The sequence below is a fragment of the Peromyscus californicus genome, unplaced genomic scaffold (assembly GCF_007827085.1).
Source record: "Peromyscus californicus insignis strain IS unplaced genomic scaffold, ASM782708v3 Scaffold_4__1_contigs__length_199733344, whole genome shotgun sequence".
Lineage (NCBI taxonomy): Eukaryota > Metazoa > Chordata > Mammalia > Rodentia > Cricetidae > Peromyscus > Peromyscus californicus.
The window spans coordinates 112416181-112432209 of NW_026294562.1; the positions used below are offsets into that span (position 1 = coordinate 112416181).

At 39.3% G+C, this 16029-nt stretch overlaps 1 protein-coding gene across 12 annotated transcripts in view; it reads right to left on the reverse strand.

Annotated features, from left to right (window-relative positions):
- Positions 1 to 16019, reverse strand: part of Picalm (phosphatidylinositol binding clathrin assembly protein) — a 92940-nt gene extending 76921 nt beyond the window's left edge. For 6 of the 12 annotated variants that reach the window (XM_052762227.1, XM_052762225.1, XM_052762223.1 and 3 more), the window contains exon 1: positions 15807 to 16018. In XM_052762227.1, coding sequence (XP_052618187.1) covers positions 15807 to 15936 — 130 coding nt within the window. In that variant the 5' untranslated portion in view covers positions 15937 to 16018. Of the gene's footprint in view, positions 1 to 15806 lie in introns of all 12 variants that reach the window. The other 6 variants (XM_052762228.1, XM_052762226.1, XM_052762222.1 and 3 more) reach the window with 2 other exon arrangements.
- Positions 16020 to 16029: the final 10 nt, after the last annotated feature.

The following is a 16029-nucleotide window of genomic DNA, read 5'->3' on the forward strand; positions in this document are numbered from 1 at the left end:
GATGGGAGTGAACACTGATGGAAAATAAAGCAAGAGTTCATAGACAATTTGTCTCTGACTGTATTTCCAAAGCCAAGAACAAAAGAGCTCCAGAAGCACAAATATCACATCACAGAATAGCAGAGGAAGGAGACAATTTAGACGATAAGCAAGCTGAGCAATGGATTTTCCTAAGGTCACACAAAGAGAAGGCTAGGACCCCATACTCCAGAGGGTGAGTTCCCTCTTGAAGTCATTATTTGCAAACAGAAACTTACATATATATATATAAAAATCATATTTCTCAAAGAAGTCTATTTCCCAGTCTAAGTTCTCTGTGAGCTAAGGAGTTTCTCCAGACTTCCAGTCAAGGTTCTTTATTACTATCTAAAAGTTAAATGTATTCTGACCAAAAAGAAAAAAGTTAAGGCCAGGGACTTATCATGGTAGAATACTTGCCTAGTATTCATTGAAAGTCTGGGTTCAGTCTCCAGCATTGCAAGATAAATAAATTAAATGGATAAAATGTCAGTGTATTCTTTCTTTTTTCAAAGGAAGAGGGGGTTGAGACAGGGTCTCCCTATATAGCTCTCACTGGCCTAGAACTCTAGAGCAGGCTGACCACAAACTCTTAGCAATCTTTAGCAATCTCTTAGCCTGCCTTTGCCTCCTGGGTGCTGGGATTAAAGGTGTGCAACCACCTTTACAAACTACAACAAGACTATCTACTAAGTACATTTTAATAGGTTTTTAAAAGTATGTTGATGCATGTCAATGCTAAACACAGAGAAATACCAAGCCAAATTTTAGCTGTTCTCCCACTGTGTGTACACTGTATCTTAATTAAACTAACTTTATCCAATGTATGTTAATACTGAAGTTTCCTTAAATTTTTAAGGAATGTTACCTTGCCAGGCATGGTGGTACATGCCTTTAAACACAGTACTCAGACTGAGACCTGGTCTCAAAATGGAGGGAAGAAAGGGAGGGAAATCTTTACATTTAGGTCAAAGTTAGGTATATATTAAGTCTTCTGTTGTTCTTCAATGATCCCATTCACTTCTAAAAGACAGAAATACCTACCCTCAACCTTCAGTACTCGCCTATGGTGTTATACTGTGTACCCTAATAAAATTTACCTGAAGATCGGAGAACAGAACAAGACACTAGATTAAACATAGAGGCCAAACAGTGGTGGCACACACCTTTAATCCTAGCACTCGGGAGGCAGAAATCTGTCTGGATCTCTGAGTTCAAAGCCACCCTGGACTACCTGAGATGCCTCAGTCTAGGAGAGGAAAACCAAGCCAGGCAGTGGTGGCACACACTTTTAATCCCAGTACCGGGAAGCACACACACCTTTAATCCCAGGAAACATGGCTGGGCGGAGAAAGGTATATAAAGCGTGAGGAGATAGGAACTAAAGGCAGAAGCATCCCTTTCAGCTGAGGAGTCCTAGAGGTGGCTTGTTCCTTTGTCTCTCTGATCTTTCAGCATTTACCCCAGTATCAGGGTCTGGGTATTTTTATTGTAAGACCGTTCTGAATTCGTGTTACACTTGTCACTGTATTAATAATAAAGTAACATTAAAAACTGAAACACATGATAGTATACAGTACAACAATACATTAAGATGATACTAAGTACATAAAGATATTGGATCTAGTTAAAATTTCAAGTCTGGCCCAGAGTAGTGACATCTGTTATCCTACCACTTGGAAGGCTGAGGAAGGAGAAATCCCAAATTTGAGAGAAGCTTGGGCAAACAGTGAAACCCTGTCTCAAAACAAAATAGCCTAGCTTAGTGGGCCACCTATAACCCCAATACTCTAGAAGCTGAGGAAGGAGGATTAAAGTGAGTTTGAGGCCAGCCTGGACTAAATACAAAAATTAGCAGGCCAAATAGAGCTACACAGCACTGTCTCAAAGAAACAAAACACAAACAAAAAAGGCTTGAGGCCACAATCTAGTAACAAGTTTCTGTAAGCAAAAATAGAAGCTCAAGTTTAGCTTCAAAGTAAGCAGAGCTTTTTTTTCCCATTTCCATGATGGCAAAAGTAAATACGTGGTAGTTCCAACGATGGTACAATTTGATCAAAGCTATCAAGCAATAACCTCTGACTAAAGGTGTGTGGTTAAAATTCAACTCCTTCTACTATCTGCCCTCAAGTAAATTACTCCAACTACACTTTTGACCCTCACAGCCCCAAAGAACCCCACTTCCAAATAGAACACTTGTTAACATTCACACACCGCTGCAGTCTTCCTACCTAGACATGTTTGTACATTCTTTTCCTCTGCATGCAATTACTATTTCTCCTCTCTCCTCATCACTGAAGGTCCAGTTGTGCCGGATGTAGAGGCAGTGCCACCCTCCTCTGATTCTCAATGTCATTAGATTGGTATCTACCTTACATTGCCTGGTAATAGAGTTATGTGTATATGTCATTTTCCTTACTAGATTAAGAACCCCAGTCAGCAATTTTGCTTTTAGATTTGAATAATCTCCACACAGTAACCTGGGCATATATTAATAGAAGACAGTCAACACTTCAATTATTTAGGAGTTTATTAATTCCCACCATACTACAAGTCTCATTTCGTAGATTCAGCTTTTAAAACACCAAGAATAATCCGGGCAGTGTGGCACACGCCTTTAGTCCCAGCACTCGGGAGGCAGAGGCAGGTGGATCTCTGTGAGTTTGAGGCCTGATTGGTTACTGAGCGAGTTCCAGGACAGCTAGGGCTTTTACACAGAGAAACCCTGTCTCAAAAACAAAACAAAAATATCAAGAATAATTGATCTTTTTGAGACAAACACATCTAAATAGTTAAATTGAAGAAATCAAGGAGCTCTCTCTTAAATCTTTATTATTCACTATTATCTAAAGAATTTATGTCCATTCATAAATATAGAGCCCCCCTCCAAAGGCTAGATTTCTGAACAAGCACACACAAAAACGTAAGATCATGGTATAGCTGATTTCATTTATTAAAACTCAAACAGTCATGCATAACAACATATAAAATCCACTTTTTGGTCCTCTGTTCCTTCTTTCCCATCCTCTGCAGCCTACAAACTACCAAGTTAGGAAAAAAGCACTCCCCAGCTTCATGACACTGGCATCTAGCAACAGCAAAGGGAGAGGGGCCCTAAGACAAAGATCTGTGGAGTAGAGGTTGAAGACAAAGTCTGGCAAGGTAACAGGACCTTTAAGGGCTCCCTATCCAGCCTCATCTAGCCTCTTCTCTAACACACTGCATTGCACCATCCAAGTTTTTCCCACACTATAAAGCTCTTTCTTACCTCCCTGTCACTACATATGCTAATTTAAAAATAACTCTTTCTATTCCTGCAAAATCACTATGCATCCTTTAAAATCTGGTCCCCTCCTCTGTGAAGACTTCACTAACCTCCTTTTCAACTTAATTCCTCCCTCCTACTTTGAAAACTTCACACATGAACTATACACACACACCTCAATGTATTTCAATTACTTGGTAGTTTTGCACTCATAATCCTTTTAGGGTAAGGACAAAGTCACATCTTCATATTCTTTCTGAACCTTGATCATTTTCCCTTAGCACCTCACTCAATGTATCTATCTACCCCACTCACTGTATCTATCCAAGACAGGCATAGATCCTGCTCAGTATTAATTCAAAGCTAGGCTTGGTACTTCACACCTGGAATCCCAGGAGGTGAGAAAGACTCCTGAGTTCCAGGTCAGTTTAGCATACAGTTAAGACTTGGTCTCCAAAAAAAAAAAAAAAAAAAAAAAAGCCAGGCAGTGGTAGGGCACACCTTTAATCCCAGTAGAGACAGGTGGATTTCTTGAGTTCGAGGTCAGCCTGGTCTACAGAGCAAGTTCTAGGATGGCCAGGGATACACAGAGAAACTCTGTCTCAAAAAAACCCACAAAAAAACAACCACCTTTTTTCTCTCAAAACCAAGTTTTCTAAAGAATGTCATTAAAATATCATTAAATAAGAGTCTTGTTTGTCACTCAACTCTTCAAGAAAAATACTCACGAAAAGATAAACCCATGAATCTCAGTAGGCCTTCTAAAACAGCATGGCAACTAGAAGGGCAAGGACACAGCTGAGGTGAAGCCCGAAGACACTGCCATCACCATGCACAGCAGTGTATTAAAGGTATATCCTTCATTTCTTACTATTTCTAGTTACACTTTAAATGCTTTTACCAGTATCCTCTGTCACAACACACAAGTATTTAGTAAATAAGCTCTTATATCCTACCACAAGGTACAAACTATTGGAAATAACCAAAAGTTTAAAACCAAGGACTGTCTAGAATTTACTTTTAGCAACTACATAAGCCTATAATCCTAGAAAGCAGAAAAGTTGAAGGAAAGATTTTACTGACAAAACTATGCCTAAAATCAAATATACCAACAATAGGTAAGCCTTGGAATAAATATTTTCGTTTCAAACTGCCCTAATTTTACATGAACTAAATCCAAATGTTTTTTTCCCCATTTCCATCATTCCTTCATTCTCAAAATAAAATAAAAATTGACTCGAGTCTGTAAAAAAGCTGTACATTGACACAGCAAACACTATTACTCTTCGAGCAACCCTTCTCTTCCTTTCCTAAGATTCCAAAGCACTACTCAATACTACTTCATGGAAACCCACAAAAACCTCCCCACTACTTGACCCAGTCAGCATCTTTTATTGCATATTTGTCCCATGCTGCATTTGGCATGGGAAAAGAAGACACATGAGGATCCTCTCTATAAACAATTATAATTACAAGAGCTACAAAACAACAACAACTTTGAGACAAGAAAAGTATCATTATAAGGAAGTCCAAGACATTTCTGTATAAAAAAAAACAATTGTTTATTGATGGTTCACCTCTTCACACAATTAAAAAACAACACATAACTCAGAACCTAAAAACTGAGAGACTGTTTGAGCCAAATAATTCCATTCATTCATCAATAAACTACGACCAGTACTTCAAACTAACTCATGAAATTTTCTATTTCATGTTATATGAAGGTAATAGAACTGGACTTCATGACCTCAAAAGGGTTTTTTAAAAAGTCAACAACAAGACAACCTTCAACTATCTTTAGAGTCTCTTAACTTTGCCTCCTATTTTGGCCTCCATTCTCCCTCAGAAACTCAAGTTGAAATTTACCTGCCACTATGCACAGCCCTAAGAGGTGTGCCTTTAAGATGTGATTAGACCATGAGGACCTAACCTTCATGAGTGGGTTCATGTCATTACTGTGAGAGTGGGTTAGTTAGCAAAGCAAAAGCTCTCATGTGTTCTTTACCATGTGATGCCCTCCATCATATCAAGACCTAGCAAGAAGGACCTCACAGGGGCTGGCACACTGATACTGGACTTCCCAGGCTTGAGAACCAAGAAAAGTAAATTTATTTCCTTTACCAATTATTCAATATGTGGTATTCTTTTAAAGTAGCAGAAAATAGATTAAGACACATCTTCACACCATATATAAATATCAGTTCAAAAGTGATCAATCAATCCTATGTGTAAGAGCTAAAACTATAAAACTGCTAGAAGTGTAAACTTGAATAAGCCAATGGTTTCTTAGATATGATAGCACTAACAACCAAAGGAAATAGATGTTTACCAATATTAAGTACTTCTGTCTATCAAAGTCACCTGGGAGTTGCTTTGTTCTGCTCAGATTAAGCCAGGACACATTAATTTGATCTTATCTGATTTACTGCATCGGCAGTGTTACTCACTACTGGGGAATTTTTCTCTATCACCTACAATGTCCAAACTTTAAAAAATGGATGAATATCCAAACAAAATGTAGTATGTCTACACAAGGTAAAAATTACTCCTTTATAAGAAAGAAGTATGGTTACTACAGCAGCAAGGATGGACCTTCAAAGCATTATGTTAATTGACAGATACCTGAAGCAAAGATCATATGCTACGATTTTACTAACATGAAAAGCCCAGAACAGATACAATAGATTCCTGGTTGTGGTAGAGTAAAGAGAATAGGAATGACTATTATCAGACAGAATTTCTTTGTAGGGGGATGAAAAATGTTCTAGAATTAGGTAACAGTGATGGGCACATACATGTTATGAATACACACCACTGAACACTTTGAAACAGTTAAGTTGTCGGCAATATGAATCGTGGTAGTGACACCATGCCTTTAACGACAGCAAAAGGGAAGCAGAAGCAGGTGGGTATCTTTGAGTTCAAGGCCAGTCTGGTTTACACAGTTCCAGGACAGCCAGAGCAACACAGAGAAAGCCTGTCTTGGGAAAAATAAAATAAAAAAATAACAAAAAATTCTCTCTCAACTTAAAACTTGTAAACACAACATTTGAGGCATGCATGTATACACATGCAGAGAGGGAGAGGGAGCATAAAGCCTCACAATCCCCTTTTCATGCTACGTTAGGACTAGTTAAGAGGTAATACTTTAAATTACTCTATACAATGAATAAAATAAATTTCTGTAAACAAATACCTGAAGTTTATCAAAAATTTATCAATACTCTCTATGTAAATACCCTTACTATTTATTTGTTGGTGTATAGTTAAATTACATAGATATTTTTACATATTAGATGTTTCAAAATACAGCATTTCTTAAGCACTCAAAGATAGCTAATTCTATGACCAGCAAGCTGTCGTGTTCTAAGTTATAGTCATATAAGGACCCATAATCAATACAAATAAACACAATCAAAATATAGCAACCGACCATATCCTGTGAAGACACCTGCAGAGCAAACCTGGAACTCTGTAGTGAGAAAAGTAGTAAAGCATGATTAACTTCCTCACCCACTACTTGAAAGAACTATCCTCGAGGTATATCTGGCACCTAGGACTCGCCAGTAGTAAGTTGCTACTAGAGATTCTAGCACATTTCTAAGACTAGAATTTCCAGGTTTCAGAGAAAATTTCAACAATCTCCATCAATCCCTGGCATGAAATGAAGGTTCCAGATTTAGTAGTATTTTTACTACCATCACTAGCTCTCCTAATCCTTACCTTGGATTTCATTCAGATTCCTTCCAAAAAAGTTATTTCATTTCTATCTAGTAAGTGTATGTCTCCTTTGTTATCTCGGGGGGGGGGGGGGCGGGGGGGGAGGGGGGGGGGGGGGGTGGCGGGGGGGGGGGGGAGGGCGGGGGGGGGGGGGCTGGGGGGGGGGGGGGGGTGGGGGCGGGGGGGGGGAGGGGGGGGGGGGGGGTGGGGGGTGGGGGCGGGGGGGGGGGGGGGGGGGGGGGGGGGGGGGACGACGACACGGACCTCCCACACAGTTGTCCCCTTGAAGGTCGATGTCATCAGCACCTCCTTGGAGTAGAGCAGAGGGACTCAATCATTTGAGATCTAGTTTTAGATCCCTACTTCATACTTAAAACTGTACTTCTCCTTTCAAGAACATCCTTCAAGATGTACATTTTAATACCTCCTTCCAATTGAAGAACCATAACCAAAAGTTTTGCTTGTTACAATGCTTCTCCCTCATCACCAACCAACAACTGAACTAAACCACACCTCTTAAGAGCTTCTGAGGCCTAAGAAACCCACAGCCATTACAATGTCTTCGCAATGTTACACCAGATATAAGTAAGCTGTCCTAGGAAAACCAATCCTAGACTGCTGAGGCAGATCTCTCCGCTGTTTCCACAGACTTCCCAGATTAGTGTTAGCCATAAAAGCAGATACATGCCTATTCACTACTTACTGAACACCAGAGTGCTGCTGAGTATACTGTGAAGAGAAACAGAACAGCCAGGGAAACAAAAACTACAGAGAAAACTTTTCACATAAATCCCACAAGTATGTCTGCTCTGACTACAGTTTAAGAAAATTACAAACTTTTTAAACGGTGGTAAATATGCTAGAGAGATGGTTCAGTAGTTAAGAGTGCTTACTTGGTGACCCATTTACATGGCATTTTCAGCTTAGACTCCACAAGAAAATATATATGTGGTGAAATATTTAAAAAGAAAGAGAACCGGGCAGTGGTGGTGCATGCCTTTAATCCCAGCACTTGAGAGGCAGAGGCAGGTAGATCTCTGTGAATTCGAGGCTAGCCTGGTCTACAAAGTGCGTTCTAAGACAGTAGGACAGCCAGAGCTATTACACAGAGAAACCCTGTTAAGAGTGAGAGTGAGAGTGAGAGTGAGAGAGAGAGAGAGAGAGCTTCCTTTTCAAAAGTGCTCTTTCAATGGACCTGAGTTTAGTTCTCAGCACTCACGTCAGACAACTTAAAATTGCCGGTAACTGCAGCTTCCAAGGGATCCAAGACCTCTGGCCTCTGTGGGCACTGGAATTGTGTTCAGACCCAGACACATATAACTAAAAATAACTAATCTTTTTAAAATATTTTGTATATCAAGTTCCTCCTGGAGCACCCTTTACTCCTAATATCCTTCCCAAAAGTATATATTTTAGTCTTGGTACCTTTATATGCATAAAAACTGAGGATCCTAAAGAACCTTTTTGTGAGTTTTCTCTATGAATATTTAATGTCAGAAATTGAAACTGAGTAGTTTTTTTTTTTTTGGTTTTTTTTTTTGGTTTTTCGAGACAGGGTTTCTCTGTGTAGCTTTGCGCCTTTCCTGGAACTCACTTGGTAGCCCAGGCTGGCCTCGAACTCACAGAGATCCACCTGGCTCTGCCTCCCGAGTGCTGGGATTAAAGGCGTGCCGCCCGGCGAAACTGAGTAGTTTTAAATGTATTCATTTGGAAATAAAATCATTCATTGTATTAGCAGGTTTTATGAAAATTGTATTTAAAATTTAGAAGACTAGCATTGGAACACTTTTCATAAAAGTCTTTACTATATGGACTGACAATACAGCTAAGCTGTTACTATTTGCCAATACATTTATTTATTTGCAAAAATCACACAGCACAAAGCTTAGAAAACTCTACTGTACAAGAATAGAGAAGGGCAGTTGTATCTTAGAATATGTAACACTAAGTTTTGACCTCAAAAACTTGCCAAGGTTGTAGACTCCCAGGAGTCCTTGGTGGAGACCTAAAGAACTGCTGCCAACGAAGAGGCAAAGACCAGGTCTGTGGTATGGGAACAAAGGAACACCCCCATGCAAAAGAAACATGAATGACGCAGACCTTATTACACCTTTCACAGAAACTGGCTCAAAATGAGTACAGAACCAAATGAAAATTACAGAACCAAGTTTCTGGAAGACAATATGGGGAGTAATCCAAACAACTTTGGATTTGGTGATTACTCTTTAGATACAACACTAAAGGCATAATCCAAGAGGAAGTGATGCTTAGACCAGTGGTTCTCAACCTTCCTAATGCTGCGACCCTTTAGTACAGTTCATGTCACAGTGACCTCCAACCTTAAAATTATTTTCACTGCTATTTCATAACTGTAATTTTGCTACTGTTATAAATCATAACGTGAAGATCTGATATGCAGACTATCTGATATGTGACCCCTGTCAAAGGGTCGCTCAACCCCAGGGGCTGAGAGTCACTCACTGGTCTAGACTATACTGAAATTAAAATTTTCTGCTTTCTGAAAGATACTGTCAAAAACAAACAAAAAACCAAAAAACAAAAAAAGGACAAGCCACAAAAGTATTTGCAAAAGATGTGAGACAAGTCAATTATCCAAAATACACAAAAAATAAAAAACAAAAGCCTCCTTTTAAAATTCAGTAAGAAAACAAAGAATCTGACTTTTAGGAAGAATCAAAGACTGTAACAGAAGAAACTTCATCAAAGACCTACAGATACCAACCAAGTATATGAACAACTATCATATAAGGCATGATATGAACAGGATGAACCCTACCACCCACCTACAAAGAGTAGTCAAATCCAGAACGAAGTGAAAACATCAAACACAAGACAAGATTCTCATTCATTACTGGTAGGAATAAAAAGTGATAAGGTGACTTTGGAAAATGGTTTAGCAGTTTCTCACAAAACAAAACATACTTACTGAAACACATACAGAAAAATGCTGAAAAAGGTTAAAACATAATTGGCAAAACTTGGGCAGAACCAAGATGTCCTTCAGTAGAATGGACAAATAATCCATGGTACATACAACAGAATATTATTCAGTGTTTAAAGAAAATGAGCTGTATTCAGCCATGGAAAGACAGGCTCATTTGAAGTGCATATTACTGGGTGAAAAGCCCAATGTGAAAAGGCTACCTACTGTATGCAAGATCCCAACCACATAGCTTTCTGAAAAAAGTAAAGCTATGAAGACAGTGAAAAATCAGAGGCTTCAAGGGGTTTGGAAAACCACAAAGCATTTCAGGACAGTCAAATTAACCCTATATGACAATGTAATAGTGGGTATATGCATATATTTGTCCAAACCTATAGAATTACAAAAGCCAAGAGTGAATCCTAATGTGAACTGCTTGGTGGTGGTAATATATTAAAAGGGGTTTATCAATTATAAAATATACCACTTTAGTCAACATTTTTGACAATACAGACATGAGGGAATGCAACTACATAGGAAATCTCTGACCCTTCCTATGAACTGAATAGCGCTCTAAGAAATACTCATCTTGCTGAACCTTAACATACTTCAATGCTAGACTTGAGCTCAATGCCCAGTATACCTCTTCCTGAATGTGACCTTATAGAGAAACAAAAGCCTCTCACATGAAGTTATTAAAAGGGAAGAACTAGTTAATAAATGTAAAGTGTCCTGCATACAATAAATTCAAAAGAATATTCATCAAAAAAAAAAAAATCAATGGTGGCACATGCCCATAATCCTAGCACTTGAAAAGCAGAGGCAAGAGGACCAGGAGTTTAAGGTTATCATCAGCTACATAGTGAGTTTGAGGCTAGCCTGGTCTACATGGGACCCTGTTTCAAAAAAATATTAATAAATAAAACTAGGCATAAGCCCAAAAGCTATACACTAGCTACCTACAAATATATGAGAAATCCTCAGCATTATGACAAAATCTGGCAAATCAAAACTCTGAATGTAATTTTTAACGCAAAAGTTTAGGTTCATCAATATAACTTTTTTTTTTTTTTGTTTTTTGTTTTTTGTTTTTCGAGACAGGGTTTCTCTGTGTAGCTTTACGCCTTTTCTGGAACTCACTTGGTAGCCCAGGCTGGCCTCGAACTCACAGAGATTTGCCTGGCTCTGCCTCCCGAGTGCTGGCTGGGATTAAAGGCGTGCGCCACCACTGCCCGGCAACTTTTTTTAATGAATTCATTAGTCAAAATTAACAGACCAATTCTTCATGAAAAGAACAATATACACAATGAACATAGAAAACTCTAAAAGGTCATATTCAAAATTCCAGTTCTCTAGAAAAAATACATAAAGCACTTCAACTGGGAACATAATGAGACAGAACACAAAGTAACGGAAATGCCACTTTCGCCACCAAAAGAACAGGAAGAGCAAATACTAAACCTTTACTTTCAAAGGAGGTAGGACTCCAACCTCTTCCCAAGAAACCTTTATACTCTGTTTCTTACCGATTTGATTTTTAAAAAGCAGTAACATTAAACACTTTGAAACTAAAAATAAACATGCAACTTTCTATGAATTGTGGTTAAACTTTCATTTTAATATTCTAAATGATGGACAAAGTCAAAGTAAGCACTTTAATTTAAACTAAAGCAAAACTTTGGGGCCTGGTGCCACAGGCCTATAATCACATACACAGAAAGCTGAGGCAGGAGGATCACAAGTTCAAGGTCTGCCTGGGCTATAAAGAAAACTCAAAGTCATCCTGTCTCAAGAACAAAAAGAAAAGGGCGGTATATACACAGCTCAGTGGTAGAACACTTACCCAGCATGTATAAGGCCCTAGATTCAATCCCTATTATTGTAAATTAAATCAATTTTAATAACTAAAATTTTTTGATAACTAGAATTTTTAATGAGATTATTTTAAAACATCAATATATTTCACGTAAATGCTTTGCAAGCAATCATGGAAGTACATGCTTGTCATTAATCCCATCTCTCGGGAGGCAGAGGCAAGACTCTGAGTTCAAGGCCAACCTGGGCTACATAGATTTCCAGGCCAACCTAAGCATGCAAAACGTAAGAAAATAGCCAAGTCACTATGAAGTGCTTCAGTTCTCACTTACACTTCTAAACTAAAAGACACTTTAAAATTATCTATATAAAGAAATATATAATAAAGCTAAGAAACACGATTCTCCAATTATATTATTAAGCACTTCTTAAATACAATCATTTTTAAAAAATGTTTTAGAATTCATTTGGTAATTACAAACCCAACAGCTAAAAAGGATGAATGTCAGATCTCTTATTGTGAGAAGTAATAAAGTTTTCCATGTTTATGGGGGGAAAAAAGTTTTCTCTTTTGCCGGGCGGTGGTTTAGTCCCAGCACTGGAGAGGCAGAGGCAGACAGATCTCTCTGAGTTCAAGGCCAGCCTGGTCTACAAATCAAGTTCCTGGACAGCCAGGGCCACACAGAGAAACCCTGTCTTGAAAAAAACAAAAAACAAAACAAACAAAACAAACGAACGAAAGAAAGAAACAAAGAAAGAAAGAAAGAAAGAAAGAAAGAAAGAAAGAAAGAAAGAAAGAAAGAAAGAAAGGAGGTTGGCCTTCTGTTTACATGAGTTCCACATCATATCAAAATCATTTGGTAGGAAACAAGTTGTATCTGAACCACACACATTTTTTTCTTCATTATTCCCTGAACAACTACAACTGTTTACACAGCATTTACATCATAGCAGGTTTAAGTAATGTGGAGACACTGTAAGATGTACAGGAAGATGTGTAGGTTGTGTGCAAACGCTGCACTTTATACAAAGGACTTGAACAGCTGTAGATTCGGGTGGGGAGATGGCTGTGTCTAAAAATTTAAGGGTTGTGCTCTTCTATCTTGATTACAAACAGCCATTAGAAGCCTGAAATTAAATGGAAAATCATGCTTATTTTTCAAGTTTAAAGACCCTTCATACTAGGAACATTAGTAAACACTTTTATGCACTAATACCTATAAGACAAAAAAACTTGAATAAACATACAATGTAGTATGAATTAACTCATAATGTATGCACAATAATCACTTCCTAATATGGAAAGATACTGCCAAGGAAGTACACAAAAGCCACCTCCACGTGCTAAAGGATTTATAGGGATGGCAAATTACTAGGCATATTTTTGTTAAATGCTACCATTTTAAAAATGAAATTGCTTCCACTCAGTTCAAAGAAGCAGACATTAGTAGTTGAGGATATTAAGAAGCCTAAGAGAACTAAGCTTTCAAAATTAAGAAAAGTTTTTTAAAGGGGTAAAAATTACTTAAAATGATGCATTTCTTTATTATATATTATACAGCCTGAAGTTCATGGCATTGACACTAAAGTCTGTGGATAACTTTTCAAAGCAGGTTGAAGTGGAAAGGGAGGGTTGTAAACCAATCATTAGAGAGATTTTACTAAAATATTAGTGAGAAACAGTTTTACAATTAAGGGAAAAAAGTGTCATGTTTTAAGGCCCCATTAAGAAGACAAAGAGGCACCTTATTATTAATACACTAGTATTAAAACGTTAGTAAGTATATTCAAGCTCTAAAAGTATGGGAGTTTGTAAACACAGTTGTAGTAGAGAAAAAGTACAGATGTAAGGTTATCCTTAAAGACCAACTAGTTCAAATCTCTAGTAGTGACTATTACAAAAGGTCACTAACTTGATAAAACCACAACCTTTACTTCTGACTTCTACCCATTCTAGCAACACTTTAGAATCATTGCTGCAACTGAAGATGCAACCTGTATAAAGAATGTTTCAATGCTGTATCTGTTGTTATAATTGATCTTTTGAGTTAAAGAAAAACATTTCACATATGCCCAAGTATCTTCTGCCCTCTCCACACCAAAAAACAAAAACAAATGAAAAACCACAAACATAGCATTAAAACAAACAGTAGGATTTTGCATCACAGAACCCAGTATTTCGGCATAGGCCAGGAGGGCTGAGGCAGAAGGATGGTCTCAAGTTCAAGGCCAGCTTGGGCTACACAGCCAATTTTGAGACAAGCCTGGAGCTGGAAGGAGGGAGGAGAAATGATTCTGTGGGTAGTCTTTCCAAAGAATGTAAACAGAAACGTCTACTCCAATTATTATATATTTTCAAAACCCATTTATGATTTATTCACACTGTCCTAAAGAATGTTTACAGATGTGTCACCATTTTAAATCCACTCTCTCAACAGGGAAAGACAGTTGAACAGCAGCCTATATGAGGACCACAGCCAACCAAGATGAAGAGTTGTATAAACACTTTTTCACAGCTAGGGAACAAATCACAATGAATAATAGGTCTGTCTGTGGCAATAACTTGTTCTAACAGCACTTCATGAGCAATGTATCTTAGAAGAATTCACACGCTGTGTGTGTGTGTGTGTGTGTGTGTGTGTGTGTGTGTGTGTGAAGTACAAACCTCACAGCCAAAGTCCAAATGAGAAACAAGATTCCTTACAGTGAATTCCCTTTCAGGACAAGCTCACTCTTGCTTCACAGGGCAAAGCAACTTTCATGTATGATGAAAGTCAGTTCAGCTAATGTGTCCGGGAGTCATTTAAAAAGAGAATTTACTATCGTTGACTATATCCCTATTTTTTTTTTCCTGAAACGTTCCACTGACTCAAAGATAGAGTGATCCACTGAGCTTTGTATCCTGAGGCAAAGGAGCAACAAGAAAAAGGAGGTGGTTTTACAGGTGGCTCCCGGGTTAGAAAACAATTGGGAGGAGTTTGTGCTATTAACTGTACCTAAATTAGTGCTGGAGTAATACTATACTTAAGCAATCGTAGTTATCAAAAATACAACCAGCATGAATTAAAATGTTTCCCCATTTGATTATTTGTACCTAAATTTATTAATCCATTTCTAATCCCAACACTTCACACTCAAGCTTCCAAATTCAAACCGCCAATGTTAACAGTTCCAGGAACCGATACCCAAACCAGTAAAGCCCTTTTCCATATCCCCATATGAATTAAAAAAGGGAAAGGTCGGACATGTACAACTCACCCAACTTTAAAACTCAAGATAGTATAGTGATGGCGAATAAAAAGAGTAACTTCCCACAAAGCTTTCCCCACACCACCCCGAATCCCTTTGTTTCTACTCCCCGCAAATATAAATGGAATAAAAGCCGAGTACCTGGGTAAAATATTGAAGGAAGGAGGTGACATAAAGTCAAAGGAACTTAATGGAAGCTACAGAGGCAAAGATAACCCAAAGGGGAGACAGAAAAGTAGGAAAAGAAACCCAAAAGGAATGGGAGGAAAATCTAGGAAGGATGTGGGAACCACTTTAAGGGCTGCGAAGTGACAGGAATCTGGGCCCACCAAGCCGATTTAGTACGGAAACGCGAAAAAAAGCTAACGGGGGAACAATGGGGCGGTGAGTCCCGGAGCTAGCAGGGAGACACTGAGCCGAGGGCGGCGAGGAGGTACGGGACGGGTGGGAAGGAAGGGCAAAAGCTGCAGTAGCTGGGAAAGGAGTTCGGGTGAGGAACTGGGTGGGAGGCAAGTTGGTGGGAGCGCGATGGGGCATGGTGGTGCCTGGAGCCAGGAGGAGAGGGTCTCGGGGGATCTCCGGGGGAGAAAATGGCTTGTCACATTGCTTTCTCTTTTGAGAGGAGAGCTGAGGCCGTTAAAGGCAGGTGTGATGGAAGCAGAAAAGAACACAGCCCGACGAGGCATAGGAGCCACGGTGCAGATAAGACGCAGGGAGGGAAAAGGCAGCTCCAGAGGGAGAGGAAGAAGATGGAGGGGGGGGGGGGCAGGAGGGGGAGCGGGGGGCTTCACTCACAGTCCAGGTGCTTTTTCTTGGGGCCCATGATCTCGTGGGTCGTGGCCTTGCATACTGTCTTGGAGACCGCCGAGCCAGTGACACTGTGCTGGGCCGCGGTGATTCGGTCCGTCAGGCTCTGGCCAGACATCTCTGCGGCTCGTCCGCCACCCCTTCCGCTCGGCAGCCGGCGGGGCCTGGGACCCGCAAGCGCCCGAGGGTCCCCACCCCCCACCGCACCCCC